This window comes from Giraffa tippelskirchi, chromosome 7 (assembly GCF_054371585.1).
Source record: "Giraffa tippelskirchi isolate mGirTip1 chromosome 7, T2T-mGirTip1v1.2.pri, whole genome shotgun sequence".
In the NCBI taxonomy this organism is placed as follows: Eukaryota; Metazoa; Chordata; class Mammalia; order Artiodactyla; family Giraffidae; genus Giraffa; species Giraffa tippelskirchi.
In genome coordinates, this window is record NC_137281.1 from 18,764,135 (window position 1) to 18,780,460 (window position 16,326).

At 42.5% G+C, this 16,326-nt stretch overlaps 1 protein-coding gene across 18 annotated transcripts in view; it reads left to right on the plus strand.

Annotated features, from left to right (window-relative positions):
• CEP89 (centrosomal protein 89) overlaps positions 1–13,912 on the plus strand; it is a 73,937-nt gene extending 60,025 nt beyond the window's left edge. For 4 of the 18 annotated variants that reach the window (XR_014059550.1, XR_014059548.1, XR_014059552.1 and 1 more), the window contains exons 15-19: positions 551–718; positions 1,301–1,442; positions 4,466–4,555; positions 10,277–10,391; positions 13,567–13,912. Coding sequence is in view for 14 of the 18 variants with exons in the window: in XM_081510421.1 (XP_081366547.1) it covers positions 551–718; positions 1,301–1,442; positions 4,466–4,555; positions 10,222–10,391; positions 13,567–13,798 (802 nt within the window). In the remaining 4 variants the exon portion in view is untranslated. Of the gene's footprint in view, positions 1–550; positions 719–1,300; positions 1,443–4,465; positions 4,556–10,221; positions 10,392–13,566 lie in introns of all 18 variants that reach the window. The other 14 variants (XM_081510421.1, XM_081510419.1, XM_081510422.1 and 11 more) reach the window with 4 other exon arrangements.
• The last annotated feature ends 2,414 nt before the right edge of the window (positions 13,913–16,326 follow it).

A 16,326-nucleotide genomic window follows, 5' to 3' on the forward strand; every position in this document is an offset into this window, starting at 1 on the left:
AGTAGTAGAGTATTTGTTGTTGTTGTTCAGTTGCTCAGTTGTGTCCGACTCTTTGCGACCCCATGGACTGTTAGCATGACAGGCTTCTGGAGTTTGCTCAAACTCATGCCCATTAAGTCAACAATGCCATCCACCCATCTCATCCTCTGTCATCCCCTTCTCATCCTGCCTTCAGTCTTTCCCAGCATCAGGGTCTTTTCCATTTGGCTCTTCGCATCAGGTGGCCAAAGTATTGGAGCTTCAACTTCAGCATCAGTCCTTCCAGTGAATATTCAGGATTGATTTACTTTAAGTATATTTATATACATGCACAGAGACATGAACAAAAATTGTGAGCAGAAAAAAGGATGAGATCATTACCATCAGAGGGGTATGTCCACAGCCAGGCCCTCTCTGCTGCCCTCCAGGAACTCCCCACCAACTCCCCCAGGGGCTGCCTGAGGCTGTTCCCACAGAGGCCTCCAAAGGACCCACCCAGGCTGCCTGGCAGTGGCTACCTCATTTAACCTCACTGTATTGGATGCAAGCTTGTGATATTTTTGTCCATCAGCCAGTTGCAGAAAGAAGAAGAGAAAGAAAATGCTGAGATGGAAGAGTTGATGGAAAAGCTGGCAGCCCTGCAAGTGCAGAAAAAGAGCCTGCTCTTAGAGAAGAAAAATCTGACGGCTAAAAACAAGGCACTGGAAGCTGAACTTGAAAAGGCACAGAAAATAAATAGGTGGGTTTTTTTTTTTCTCTTAAACAGTTTTTTTTAAATAGTTAAAAAAGACCATTGAATAGTCTATTTCATATTCTTTACCTTTTCTTTTTCTCATATTGGCAATGAAACAGAAAGGGATAAATGAGATTATTAAATATCAAAATATAAAATATGACCGTTAACTAACATTATGGCTCAATTATAGTTGGTAGTCATAATGATGACTCTTAAGAATCTGAAATTTCTTGAAGTTCTTTACTAAGTGTTTCCCAAAAGTCTAATCCAGAAATTACTGGATTTCTTTTTCAAAAATACCTTTTAAAGAACACAAGCCAAAAAATTAATATAATGTTATGTATTAGCCTGTTACTTATGTTAAACATTTTGTAATTTCTGTTGGCTTGAAGTCAATAGTTATGCTTCCTTTAAAATTAAATTCAGGTACCTATTCTCACTTTGAAACTTCATGGAAGGCTTAGGTTGCTGAAAAATACACTTAAATGCTCACATACTTGCTGTTTTTATAATACAGATATTCACTGTGCCCTGGCCATGCAGGTTAATAAATTTTTTATTCCACCATTTGGGGGAACTCTCTAGGAGATCTCAAAAGAAAATTGATGTCCTCAAAAAACAGGTGGAAAAAGCCATGATGAATGAAATGTCTGCTCACCAATACCTGGCAAATCTTGTTGGCCTGGCAGACACTGTAACCCAGGAACGGGACAATCTTATGTTGTTGGTAAGTTTCCTCAGTTACTTCAAGTATGCTGCAAGTTAATATGCAGATATAATCTTAAGAGTTTTCTGTTTTGTTTTTTACAAAAATTATCCTTAAAAAGCTGCATCTTTTTAAAATTTCAACCGCAAATTTTCAAGTTCTCCAAAAGTTTATTTTTCAACCGTGGGAGAAAAGCATTTTTGAAAGGCAAATAACCCAAATTTTAAATACTGGCAAATGATATTTTGGAAGGTAGACTAGCAGGATCAGTCCATTCAACTGGGAACAGATGTCACAAGTCATCTATTACATGCACAGGCGCATCTTTACATTCTCTCTGTAAAGCTATCTCAAAATGGTCCCTGTTCGAAGATGAACCATAAGAATCCTAGATGGGGGACTTCCCTCGTGGTCCAGTGGTTAAGCCTCTGCATGCTTCCACTACAAGGGATGCGAGTTGCATCCCCGGTCAGGAACTGACGGAGCAACTAGGCCCACACGCTGCACCTGCCGAGCTCACAAGCTCCTGGAGCCTACCCGCCACAACTAGGGGCCTGTGTGCCACAGCTGCTGAGCCCATGCACCATGACGGAGAAGCTGGCACAGCCAAATAATAAACATTTTAAAAATCAGGTTTTAAAAAAAAGAATTCTGTATGTGTTCAATAGAATTCATCCCAGTGACACAGTTTAAAGGGGCACAAAGAGGCAGCTGCAACAGGAGTGCTCACCCCACATCGTTTGTAGTAGCACCAAGTCCTGAGGAAAGGAACTGAGTCAGTTACTGGTGGTCCTTGATGATGAGCACTGCCCAGCCACCAAGAGTGATGCCGTGGACATGGTCTCACGTCTCCACGTTGACTTTGGAAGATGTCTAGAGCAGACTATGCAGAGAAAGACAACAGATGCTGTGCCAAGCTATGTGCTGAAAAAAGCCTGATAGAATTTATCACAAGATTTAACAGTTAGATAACTGTATCTCCAAATTGTGGAATTACCTGTGATTTAAAAAAAAAAAACTTTTTACCTATCTGCACTTTATGATTTTTCTACTTTGCGTATTGCTTATGTACATTTAGACATGTTTATTTAAGCGGTGTTGTAAATGTCTGGTAGCATAGACTCAGAATTAATAATTTAATGTATGTCATTCGAGGAGCCCAGCAGGCTTCCTGTGAGAAGGGAAATCAGCCCACTTGGAGGTAACCCCGCCCTTCTCCAGGGTGAAAGAGGGTCAGAGAGCCTATCAGGAGGTATCACAGACACACATCTGTTAGGAAGATATTAAGTTCCTCCATAAGAAAATGGACACAGCTTTTAGCCATCGTTTATGTGAAAGGAGATATAAACAGTATACGGCTCTTGGGGCAAAATGTTGACCTTTACTTGTAATAAAAATGCTAATTAAGCCAGTCTTGAGGCTCCACTTTGCACTTATATTAATGTTACGAAAAAAAATCTTTTAATTTAGAGTAGTTGCTTGTAGGAATGTGGTAAGCCTAGTTATACATTACTGGTGACTTCTGAGTCTTTCCCAGAGTCTTCTATTTATTATTAATTTATTTATTTGTTTATTTGACCATGACGGGTCTTAGTTTCAGCACGCAGGATCTTTAGTTGCGGCAAAGAAACTCTCAGTTGCAGCCTGTGGGATCTAGTTCCCCAACCAGGGATTGAACCCAGGTCTCTGCCAGGAGTGCAGAGTCTTAGCCACTGGACCACCAGGGAAGTCCCTTCCCAGAGTCTTTTGGAAGCAATCTGACTTTGAGGCGATATTAGGAGCCTTAAGAGCATGCAGGCCTCCTGAACTGGTAGTCCCCTCCTGAGAGGTTGCTATCCCAACCCAAGTCTCTGGCATTTTCGGTACCAGTACTGAGCACCCGTTTCTTCTTCTGCTCCGTTTTCTGAGCTTACCCACAGGGATATCAAGAAGGCAAAACAAAAATTTGTTGATAAATAGAAAGTGCCAAACAAACGCATCCACCTAGCAAACACTCATGGGGACCTCACCGCCACGTGTCAGGGTCATCTTGTTTACAAGGCGGGACACACTGGTTCCCCCAGGATGCAGGTCCTGTACCTCTTATGAGGGCCGGAGAGTATCCCAGGCTTCCATGATGAATGAAGTCATGAGCCTCCTCGACCATTAAATTGGTCCCCCTTAGGCTCACCCCTCGTATTTGTGGATCCAGGATGGAACTACAAATGGAGGCCATATACTGCTTGTCAAAATACCTAAAAGTTGCAAGTTACGCCAACAGACTGTTAATAAAGATGTGCTCTCTCCCTCCACCTTGACCTTTTTATTATGACCTGAAAGCCAGTATTGGATTTAGAGTCTTCAGACTCTTCACATATGGGCGGAGCTGCTCTCAACCCACCCTGGCTCCACCTACCATGAGGGACTTCTGTATGTACAAGGACATGCTGTCCCCTTGGCCCTGCAGGCTCCTGGCCCTTGGGAGCCCTGAGACCAGCCTCTGTAGCTGGGGTTCAGGGTTAGTACTGGCTGCCTCTGCCCTGTCTTGGGACTGTTGGCTGAGCACCCCTACTTTACCCTGTCCTGGGCCTTGTGAGAGCCTCTTAGTGATATCCCTCTTGGATCTACTGCCTGTCACATTTGGTTTGGAGAATGGCATTGTGCCTTCATCTTGTTATCCTTAATTTTGTTAATTACTCAAATAGTCAAGTGAGAAGTTTATTTGCATCTTGGCACTTACTCCTTGGATGTGATGGAAGGAATGATATATTCCCCGAGAATGGAAAAGGTGCTGAAAGTTTACATCCCCTTTGTTTGAGGGATTTGGATTTTCCATTGGGTCCAGGAGGGGTGCCCAGCGTGCCATTCTTGGCTCTTCTCCTCTTCAGCTATTGGTCCAAGTTCTGCCCACAGCCCTCACAGGGGTTAGGAATCTGGAGATGGAAAGTGGTAGAATGGTAATAACTCTTTGTAATAATACTCTTAGCAGAAGAATGTTTTACTATTTTAAATTTTCTATTAAACTAAGAACCCTTTGTTGGTTTTCTTTTTGCTTTACTCCATAGGCTAAATGTTTAGAAAGTGAGAACCATGGAGTTCTCAACAGAATCACACAAGACAGTATTCGCTTGGGAAAGTTGGAAGAGAAAATCAAGGTACGCAGACATTTAGCCAGTTTCACATGGAAACTATCTGGGGTCAGATTTCCGTGTTTAAGAAAAGGACCCATTTTGCATACATGTATCACTGATCGTCCACAGAGTAAAGCAGTTTTGATTTCTCTGGCAGAAACAGTAATTCTTAAAAGTTTTTATTATAAACTTTAAAAAATTTTTATACTTTTACTACTGTATATTTCAATGAATATCCTCTTATACAACTAACTTTATTTTAAAATCTGCTCAGTGGTTTCCTTTGTAAAGGAATGGGATTTTAGGATCTCATGGGATGAACATTTGGACTTCTAAAATCAATTTGCTCGCATTTTTCAGCAACTCTCCAGTGCTAACAGCAGAATGGCTGTAGTTTGGAGGTTTACCATCGTCTAGACTCACAAAGTAATCTGGCTCATGGGTTCTGTACCATTTCTCTGCAGAACCTAATCCACCAGCTCAATTTATTTTTCCACCACTGCTGTAACAGTAATCTGCTCTGGCCATCTGTTTTCAATAGCACTATCATCCCTCAAGTATTTCTTCATCCTTAATACAAGCCCTACCTTTGCCCCTGACCTCTCCACCATCCTACATTGGTCCACCAGGCCCCCGAGTACTGATGTTTCAGAACCAGTAAATCCTCTGCATCTTCAGCTCTCCTCTAGCATTTTCTTGATCTGGTTTTTTTTGTTGTTGTTTTTTTTTACTTTTTATTTTGTGTCAGGATATAGCCGATGAATAATGTTGTGATAGTTTCAGGTGAACAGTGAAGGGACTCAGCCTGTATACATGTATCCATTCTCCCCCAAACTCCCCTCCCACTCTGGCTGCCACATAACATTGAGCAGAGTTCCATGTGCTTGCTATACAGTAGGTGCTTGTTGGTTATCCATTTCAAGTCTAGCAGTGTGTCCAGGCAACCATGTGTTTATCTCTAAGTCTGTGAGTCTCTTTCTGTTTTGTAAGTTAATTTGTATCATTTCTTTTTAGATTCCATAAATAAGGTATGTCATATGATATTTCTCCTTCTCTGTCTGACTTACTTCATTCCATATGATACTCTCTAGGTCCATCCACGTTGCTGCAAATGACATTATTTCGTTCTGAGTAATATTCTATTGTATATATGTCCCACATCTTCTTTATCCACTCCTCTGTCGATGGACATTTAGGTTGCTTCCATATCTTGGCTGTTGTAAACAGTGCTGCAATGAACATTGGGGTGCATATATCCTTTTGGATCATGTTTTTCTCCGGATATGGGCCCAGGAGTGGGATTGCAGGGTCACATGGTAGCTTATTTTTAGTTTTTTAAGGAATCTCCGTACTATTCTCCATAGTGGCTGAACCAGTTTACATTCCCACCAACAGTGCAGGAGGGTTCCATTCTCTCCACACCCTCTCCAGCATTTGTTGTTTGTGGATTTTTTGATGATAGCCATTCTGGTTGGTGTGAGGTGATATTTCATTTTAATTTTGACTTGCATTTCTCTAATGATTAGCAGTGTTGAACATCTTTTCATGTGCTTCTTGGCCATCTGTATGTCTTCTTTGGAGAAATGTCTATTTAGATCTTCTGGCCATTTGTTGGTTGGGTTGTCTGTTTTGATGCTGTTAAGCATCATGAGCTGTTTGTAGGTTTTGGAGACGAATCCCTTGGTGGTCACATCATTTTTGAATATTTTCTCCCAATTTGTGGGTTGTCTTTTCATTTTATTGTTTCCTTTGGTGTGCAAAAGCTTTTGAGTTGAAGTAGGTCCCATTTGTTTATTTTTTTTTTCCCATAATTCTGGGAGATGGATTGAAAAAGACATTGCTGCAATTTATTTAAACTTTTCCGACATAAATGAAGAGTTGAATCTATGTCTTGAAAGGAAAACTGACCCAGGATGGACCTAGAAAATTGACACCAAGACCTGTGACTTCAAGATAAAGAAAAATTACCTTGGGAAATTCCCTGGCGGCCCAGTGATTAGGACTTTGCATTTCCACTTCAGGGGGCTCAGGTTCAATCCCTGCTTGGGAAACTAAGATCCAAAGCTGCTTGACATGACCGAAAATAAAAAAGAAGAAGGAGAAAAAATGCCTTGAATACCCAGGCAAAAGATCAAGACATAAAAAAGAAAATCATGTTGACTTCATACTTCTCAACAGCAACACTGTATGCCAGAGAGCAGTGGAATTCTATCTATGAATACTAAAGGATGTTACACTCAACCAGGCTGCTCATAGATAGTTTTGACCATGCAAGAATTCTGGGAACATTTTTTTTTTTTTCCATAAACCTTTCCTAAGTATCAATCAACTTGAGTTCAGCCAAGAAATAATTGGGCAAATTTCAGAAAAGTACTGCTCATGAGCAAAGAATATATTTAACTGTGAACTAAGACTTTTAGAAAGCAGGGATAAAGCTGATGCAATAAAATGTAGACATAATACCACCTGATCATGTAGATATAATACAAGCAAGGAAAAAGTGATAGGTGAGTGGGGAGGAAAGATAGAAAATAGAATGAACTTGCTGGTTGCTTTATCTGTAATAACTAAGAGGTCAAAGGATATGGTTTAAAGATGAAAAATCAAGGATTTCCCTGGTGGTCCAGTGGTTAAGAATCTGCCTGCCTATGCAGGGGACACAAGTTTCATCCCTGGTCCCGGAAGATTCCACACGGCTACGGGGCAACTAAGCCAGGCTGCAAGTACTGAGCCCACGCTCCAGAGCCCTCATGCCGCAGCAAGAGAGGCCACCACAGTGAGAGGCCTGAGGACTGTAGCTGGAGAGGAGCACCCGCTTGCCGCAACTGGAGAAGGCCCACGTGCAGCAGTGAAGCCCCAGCCCAGCCAAAGATAGATAAATAGCATGAATGGACCTAGAGATTGTCATACTGAGTGAAGCAAGTCAGACAGAGAAGGATAAACATCCTGTGACCTCCCTTATATGTGGAATCTAAAAGGAAATGATACAAATGTACTTACTTACAAAACAGAAAGAGACTCACAGACGTAGAGAACAGAATTACAGTTGCCTGTACACACTGCTATATTTAAAGTGGATAACCAAAAAGGACCTACTGTGTAACACAGGGAACTCTGCTCAATGTTATGTGACAACCTGGATGGGAGTGAAATCTGGCGGAGAATGGATACATGTATATGTATGGCTGAGGCCCTTCTGCTAGTCACCTGAAATTATCACAACATTGTTACTGGGCTATACCCCGATACAAAGTAAAAAGTTTAAAAAACAAATAGAATGAGGAGAATAATGAAAAAAATAAATAAAAGTAGAAAATAATGTCTTTACAAAAATAAAGATGAAAATCAAGTAGGAAGAACTTAGCATATTTAAACAGGGGAAGAGTGAAGAAAAAATTGTTCAGAGCCAACATTGTGTTACTTTCAATAAGTGAGGGGACTAAGGACATGTAATATAAAGACATAAAAATAAAAGTAACTACAAGAATCAAAAGAGGGTCATACCTAAATAGCAAAATTACAACAGCAAAAAAGAGCAGAGAAAATAGACTACATTAAAGTCTTTAAAAATGTGTAGATAAAACAATAAAACATAAAATAAAATTAAGACCAAATAAATCTGCCGTATAAGAAAATATAAATGAGCTTAATTTACCTATTAAAAGAAAATAAGCAAAACACTATTTACATGCTAGAACCAAGAGACAATCAGGAACAGTACTTCAGAAAGATTAAAAATAAAAGGATGAGTGAAGATAATACAGATTTATGCAAACAAGAAGAAAGCCAAGCTGTGATCTTTACATCTGCTAAGAGAAAATTTGGGCCACAGCACTAAATGAAACCAAACAAAGGAAAAAAAAAAGCGGGGGGAGGTCTTAATAATGCTAAAGACTACAATTAATAATAGTTATTGGGACTTCCCTGGCTCTCCAGTAGAAAAGACTTCCCCTTCCAATGAAGGGGTTGCGGGTTCAATCCCTGGTTGGAAAGCTAAGATCTTATGTGCTTTAGGGCTAAAAAACCAAACAGAAGCTATATTGTAACAAATTCAATAAAAGACTTTAAAAATGGTCCCCATCAAAAAAATTAAAAAAAAAAAATATGTATAGTAGTTATGAATGTCTATGTCCTAAATAACACCAAAACTGATAAACTACAGGAGATACAAGGGGAAATGGAAGCTTAGTGGAGCTTTAGTCCACTTCTCTTAGTCCAGGACAGATCACAATGTTATACAAGAGTAAACATATAGAATTTTACAGCATAATCTAGAAGGTATATTTATGTGTATATACCTGTGTACATGCGTGCTAAGTCACTTCAGTTGTGTCTGACTCTGCGACCCTATGAACTGTGGTCTGCCAGGCTCCTCTGTCCATGGGATTCTGCAGGCAAGAATACTGGAGTGGGTTGCCGTGCCATCCTCCAAGGGATCTTCCTGACCCAGGGATCAAACCCACGTCTCTTATGTCTCCTGCATTGGCAGATGGCTTCTTTACCATTGGAACCACCTGGGAAGCCTGTATATATCTATCTATGTATAGATATATACAGAACAGTCACAAAAATTGATTATAGATTGGCTACCAAAAAATAAGGTTTCAGTAAGCTTCCAAAGTAGAAATAAGATAGATATCTGTTAACCAAAAAAATGAATACCAAAAATTAATAAATAAGAGTGAAAAATAATCTTTCACCTGGACATGTAAAAATTGCAGTAAACTAATGACTCTTGGGTCAGAGAAGATGTATAAATTGAAGGTCATAATTTCTTTTTTTTTTTAATTTTGTTATTGGAGTGTAGTTGATTGACAGTGTTGTGTTAGTTTCCAGTATACACCAAAATGAGTCAGTTTATATATATATATAGTTTTTATACGTATATACATATACCCCCTCTTTTTTAGATTCTTTTCCGATGTCGGTCATTACTGAGTATTAAATAGAGTTCCCTGTGCTATACAGTAGGTTCTTTTTTTGTTTTAGGTTCTTTTTTTTTTTTAAGTTATTTTTTAATTGAAGGATAATTGCTTTACAGAATTTTGTTGTTTTCTGCCAGATTTCAACATGAATCAGCCACAGCTGTACATATGTCCCCTCCCTCTTGAACCTCCCTCCACCTCCCTCCCCATCCCACCTTTCTAGGTTGTTGCAGAGCCCCTGTTTGAGTTTCCTGAGTCATACTATAGTAGGTTCTTAGATGTCATAATTTCTAATGAGAACTGAATCTTTTGTGAACTACAAAGATTTAACTTTGTAGTTGAACTACAAAGTTAAAATATATGTGATAGCAGTTTTGGAAATGCTCAGAGGAAAATCTATTAACCTTAAATACTAAACAATAAATATGTAAGAAGGAAAATAAGTGAATCAGGCTTTTATCTCAGTCATCTGTTTACCAATAGAGTGTGACAGTCCTTGCCAGGTCTTTCTGTTTTAATGTTTATTTGTAGCATGTAAAAAACTAGGCATGGTACAAGTCAGAAATTCTTTTTAATATACTTGAAATTCTTCTACTACTTTGTGATGACTTTGTGATCCAACTTGCCCTCCCAGTTGAGATCTGTCCAGGGGTCACTCAGTTAAGGGGCTCTGATAGACCTAGGAGTGTGGAGGGAGCACGTCCACAAAGCCAGCCCCCTGGGCCCCAGGCAGCATCCCCTCACTGAGTCCATCCTCCTCCCCAGGGGTACAAAAAGCAGATGGCACTGATGCTGGGTGACATGAGTCATTATCTGACAGAACAGCAGGAAGACTTTGCTAGCAAGACAGCTCAATACCAGCAGGAGATGAGGCACCTCCATCGGATGCTCCTGGACAAGCAGGATGTCCTGGACAAGGCGCTGCAGCAGAAAAGGTCTGGCCGCCCCAGCCCCCGGGTGATGTTTGTGTTTTTTGAATGTTTGGTAAGATTTTCCATTAAAGCCCTGTGGATGTGTTCTTTGTTCATTTGATTGCTTATTTTTATTTTTACATTTTAGTTTTATCTGAGTTTAATGTTGGTCTTGATTTTTTAAATTTTGTTTATTTTTGGCTGCACTGGGTCTTGGTTGCAGTGCGTGGGCTTCTCACTCTTGTTATGGATCACAGGCTTTAGGGCTCAGTAGTTGTGGCACACAGGCCAGTTGCCTTGCAGCAGGTGGAATCTTTCCAGACCAGGGATCAAACCTGTGTGTCTCCTTCATTGGCAAAGGGAAATCCTGACCTTGATTTTTATTTGCTCCTCCATTTTCTTTTTTTTTTTTTCTTTTAAAAGATTTCCCCTAGTAATTGACATATAACCTTGTATAAGTTTAAGGTATACAGTGTGATGGTTTGATATACATATATATTGTAAAATGATGATCATAATAAGGTTAACATAGCCTTCACTTCACATAATTACCATTTTTTGTGGTGATGGTGGTAGTGGTGGTGAGAACAATTAAGATCTACTCTCTTAGCAACTTTCAGATATACAGAACTGTTAACTGTAGTCTGCATGCTGTACATTAGATCCCAGGTCTTCATTTTCTTTTATCCCCCCTTTAAAAATTCCTGCTATTTGAATACTGAACTTTCTAAATCAATCCAGTCCTCTCATTGTCCTTCCCTTCTCCCCTTCTTTTCCATCTCTTTAATATTTTTATTTTATTCCATCTTCTTGGGAGACTTTAAATTTTTTTGATTAAATATTTTATTTCTGCTATTATGTTCTCATTTCTGAGAACCTTAAAATTTCAGATTCTTCCCTTTTTGTAAGATCACAGTCAGAAGATTATGGGCATATCATGTTCTCTGTGGCTGTAAGGTACTCTGACAATTACATGTTTGTCCTTGAAACATGTGACAGAGGAGGTATTGCCAATGTGTTGAAAACCAACCCTGGTAAATAGCACATGTTTTGTGAAGGTGAACATGGCAGCCTCCTCATGTAGTTTGGGTTCACACTTAAGTTGGCCTTTTCAGAATGCCTGTATTGTCTTTGACAGACTGGAACATAAACTGATGCATGCAGAGAAAGCATGATACTCAGAGGTGATTTTCTTCAAGTTATGATAGAATCCATGTATTTGAAACCAAGCAGAATACAGACAGCTGTTTATTTTCTGTCACCCAGATGCTTTTTAATGCCTGGCAGAGTAAACTGTTATGTAACAGATTTTCTATAGTCACAGAAATTCTTACCACTGTAAGTGGTCATTTTGTAAAAGTTGGAATGATACCAAGTTTCTTGCCAGACTGAGCTGCATTCTGGGTGATTTCCTTTGCTCAATATTCCACTTCATTAATTCTGCCTCTGGTTGTGTCTAATGTACTTTTAACTCTTCCACTGAGTTTTTTCCCTGATTGCCTCAAAAATGCCTTTTTACTTTTGGTTCACTCCAGTCAGGGCCTAGGGATGCTTTACATTGGGGAACAATGTAGATTCAAACCCCACGTTCATCTGAGAACAAATCAGTGACTACAGCCCCCAAGGAGCCTTTCAGAGCAGCTTTCTTTTGAAGACTGGCAGATTTTTCCACCCAGCCATCCTTCCTTTGAGGGTTCTTCACCTATCTCCACTTACCTGTGTAATTCTCGGATACACAGTTGAGTGTCACTAGGAAGAAGAGGAGAGAAACATGGATGTGAGTCAGCCCTTTCTGTTGTACCCAGTTTGCATGGGCCCAAGACTAGTCTCCTTTCTTTGGAAGTCTGGGTTTCTATAGAGCACGGGCTTTTGTCCTCAAAGCAATACCAGCATTTTGTTTGCCTGCCTCTGCTTCAGTTTAATGTTCATATTTTTTTTCTGCACTTAGAAATTTCCTTCTCACTTTGTTTTGAGTTTAGCTGTACATTATCATAATGTAGCAAACAATTAGGTGTTTTGTCCAAAAACAGAAGACTAGGGATTTTTATACATAGTTTAATTAAATAGTACCCAGCACTCAGCATCACGGGCTTTGGAAGGAAGCAAAAGTTCACAAGGAAAATGACATTGAATGAGTGGGCGTGTCACTGGCCTCCCTGAATCTTGGTGCCCTCCTCTTTTTATTTTTTTATTTTTTTGTTTGTTGTTTGGCTGTGCATATGAGATCTTAGTTCCCCAACCAAGAATCAAACCCATGCCCCTTGCACTGGAAGTCGGTGTCCTCCTCTCTAGACAACAGTGCTAAGTCCACCCGGTAACCCAGTTTCTAGCATTTTGCATAACCACCTGGCAGTGTCTGTGAAGGAGCCACCTCCCCAGCCGTGCTGTCCTGCCCGAGGCCTGCTTCTCCTCCAAGGCCAGAGCTTGCTTTTCCCTCCCCATGGGGCTCCCGTGAGGTAGTGGCTGCTATCTGGTCTGCCCCCTCGGTGGACCACAGCCCTCTGAGGACATGTGTGCCCTGTCTGCCCTGTTTCCTCAGCTCCCCACGTGGGGCCCATCACAGAGCCCTGGCTCAGGATCTTCCTTTTTTCAGAGGCCTTGGATCCCTCTGGACACTCACCCTCCTGGCATGTAGTCTGGGCCAGTCTTCACTGTGTCCTGGGCTGTGCTCCCCACTCCCTGTAGTCCCCTCCTCGCCCCCGACTCGCTCTCTGTCTGGGCCCATCAGTGGCTCTGTGGATGGAGGTATGGAAGGCACCTGAGTGTTGGCCGGGTCGCAGTGGGGACAAGCAGAGGGACACAGAAGAGGCCTGCAAGGCCCATGCGGTATGGGTGCCCACGGCCAGGACGCTGTGCGGCAGGTCGGCCACTGGAGTTGTTACACGTTATTTTTGTACATTAATGCCACAGAGAACAGAGGGTGTGTGCACTGTTGCCAAAATAAAGGAGAAGGCAAAACAGAAGAGAGCTAAGACGTCATTTTCAGCCTGGCCTTTGTATTTTGTTCGGTTTGCAGAGCACTTCCGGTTTCTTTCAACACTGAGAGTCTCTGCTTCAGAACCCACACACAATGGGCTCTGTTCTCTGGCATTAATCATTCTTCCGTTTGGGTTCTTGTGACTTTACGGTTCTTATGGGCTCTGTAAGTATTTATTAGTGTTATTTTAAACATTTTCTTTGTATTGCTTATTTCTCTCAGAGAAGTGGAAGGCGAGCTGGAGGTTGTGTGGGAGTCCACGTCCAAGGAAAACCAGAGGATCCGAGCACTTCTCCAGGCCACGCTGGAGAGGACAGGCCCCTGGGAGAACACCAGAGCTTCCTGCCTGGATGTTATCTCTCAGCAAGACGTGCTGGATGCCTGCTGCTTCAGCTACTGTGACATGAAGCCACTGCCCACCACCCTCCAGAGCCTGCGGGAGCCCCCGGGCTAGGGCCCCTGGAGGAGGGCTCCACCTTACCCAAGACGGGGGAGGGCAGATCCCACCCACCCCTGCAGGTCTCTGCTCCGCAGGGTCCAGAAGAAATAAATGGTCTCAGAAATTTAACCCAGGTTTTTACATTTTTCTCTAGTTTAAAAATGTGCTGCTGAGCTATATTTAGCCAGCACCCTCTGACCCTATTGCCACTGAGCTGGACCCCACTGCTCAGGCTCACAGGTGACCTGGCAAAGCTGGCTGGTCTCCAGGGGAAGGGCAGGCGGGCCCAGCACTCAGCCTGCCCTCGATGAGTCAGTTTAATTGGCTGAGCCTTGGATGGAAGCAGCAGTGATGAGACCTGTGCATTCACGCTGGGTGGTATTTTATTATTTGGCGAAAAACAGGGGCTGGTCTGCATGCCCCATGAAGTTGTACAAAATCGGTGCTGCTCTCTCCCCGCCAGCCCTTCTCTATCCTCCTGGGAAGGTCATTTTCCTGGGGCCACGTCGCCTCCCTCCTCGTTGAGAGCCTTGACTTTGAGCACTGTGGGGGAGGGGGTCCCCGCCCCACTGTCACCTCCAAGAAGGATGTGGGGCCACGCTCCTACCCTGCCCTGTGCCGCCTCAGGTAGGTCACCCCGGCCTCTCGGATCGTTCCCAGGACGTCCTGGCCGTAATGCCAGCCGTCTGGGTCTGCTGGTCCCCGGCATGCTGGCCAAAGGCTGCAGAAGATCCTAAACAGTGTATGACAGTAGAGTCCTGTCACATCCTTTTACTGAACCCCCCGCAGCTAAGGCCTGTGTGGTTTCAGGTGGGGAGACAGACGCCCCTGCCCCCGCGGTTGGCCCCTGGTCCTGTATAAATTGCACCTATGCTCTTTGGTTGCTCAGTGGGAAGTTGAAATAGAAAATCATTGTTCTTTCTACACTGAAACATTTTTTTAATTGGAGGATAATTACTTTACAGCGTTGCGTTGGTTTCTGCTGTACAACAAGAATCAGCCATAATTATATATATCGCCTCTCTCTCTTGAGCCTCCTGCCCCCTCCCATCCCACCCCTCTAGATCATCACAGACCATGAGGCTGAGCCCCCGGTGTTACACAGCAGCTTCCCACTAGCTGTCTGTTTTACACATGGTAGTGTATATATATCAGAGCTACTTTTTCAATTCATCCCATCCTCTCCTTCCCCGACTGTGTTCACAAGTCCATTCTCTATGTCCGCGTCTCCATTCCTTCCTGCAAATAAGCTCATCAATGCTATTTTTCTTGATTCCATATATATACATTAATATACAATGTTTGTTTTTCTTTTTCTGACTTCACTGCGTATAATAGGCTCTATTCTCTCATGTACCCCAGCGTTCATAGCAGCACTGTTTAGCCAGGACATGGAAGCAACCGTAGATGTCCATTGACAGATGAATGGATAAAGATGTGGTACATACAGACAATGGAACATTACTCAACCACAAAAAAGAATGAATTTGAGTCAGCTGTAGTGAGGTTCTTTTACATTTTATTAAACTTGTTCAACAGTACAAAAAGAGTTCTAATTTATTTTCATTTTACAGGTGATAGACTCACCAGGCTATAAAACTATGTATCATCTCCTAGGAGATGACCTAGCACATAACTTTGCTGTTATTTCAAGGGGATTTGTGCCAACCATCTAATAATCTGTAGACTGGCTGACAGACAGCAGCAGCCCCGAGAGCCTCCAGATCAGTACTCAGAGGGTAACTTGTCTGTGGGACAGCGCTGTTGTCCTGTCGCCGTTTGTATCCCTGTCTTCTTCGTGCCTTCAGAGAGAACATTTTATTCCCTAAGTGAATATTTTTACATTTCTGCTTTATTTATGTTACAAATATAGTTTGCAAGTTCAGTGACCTGGATCTTACCACTGTCCAGCAGGGGAGGCACTCGGGTTCTGCCAGCCTCCCACTGGGTGCTATAGCAGATGGGCAGGTGAGCTTGGAGTCTGGGATGCAAAGGAGGGCAAAGCAGGCAAGGTGGTGAAAGACAATGCAGCTGAGAGGCAGAGAGCCCAGACTTGAGCTGGAACACCCTGGCCTTGCAGGATGGACGGGGTCTCAGGAGCTGGAGAGGGGCAGACGGGCTGGAGTTAGAGTTTGGGGTGGCCAGTGAAGCCTGACTCAGCAGGAACTGGTCCCATTCCCTCTTGGTCCTGGTGAATCTTTATGGGGCACTAGAAAGGTCCTGATCAGGTTGAAAGTAACCCACGGCAAACAGAAAACATGACCCAGAGACCCAAATGAGCCCTGCCACCTTTGGCACTATTTTAAAGCAGCGCTGGGGAAGTCAGGACTGAGTGGAGAGGGGCCGGGAGCAAGTGTGGGTGTGGCTGTGAGTTTGGTGTGACAGCAGGTCAGGGCGGGGGGTGGGGGCTGTCCTGTTTCCCAGTTGTTCCGTGTAGAGGGGCGATGGGATCAAAAGCCTTTGCTCCTCAGCCACTGAGAAGAATGGGAAAGACCCACTCATTTCCAACAGCTTATGTCTTTGTAGACCAGTGCATCATCTAA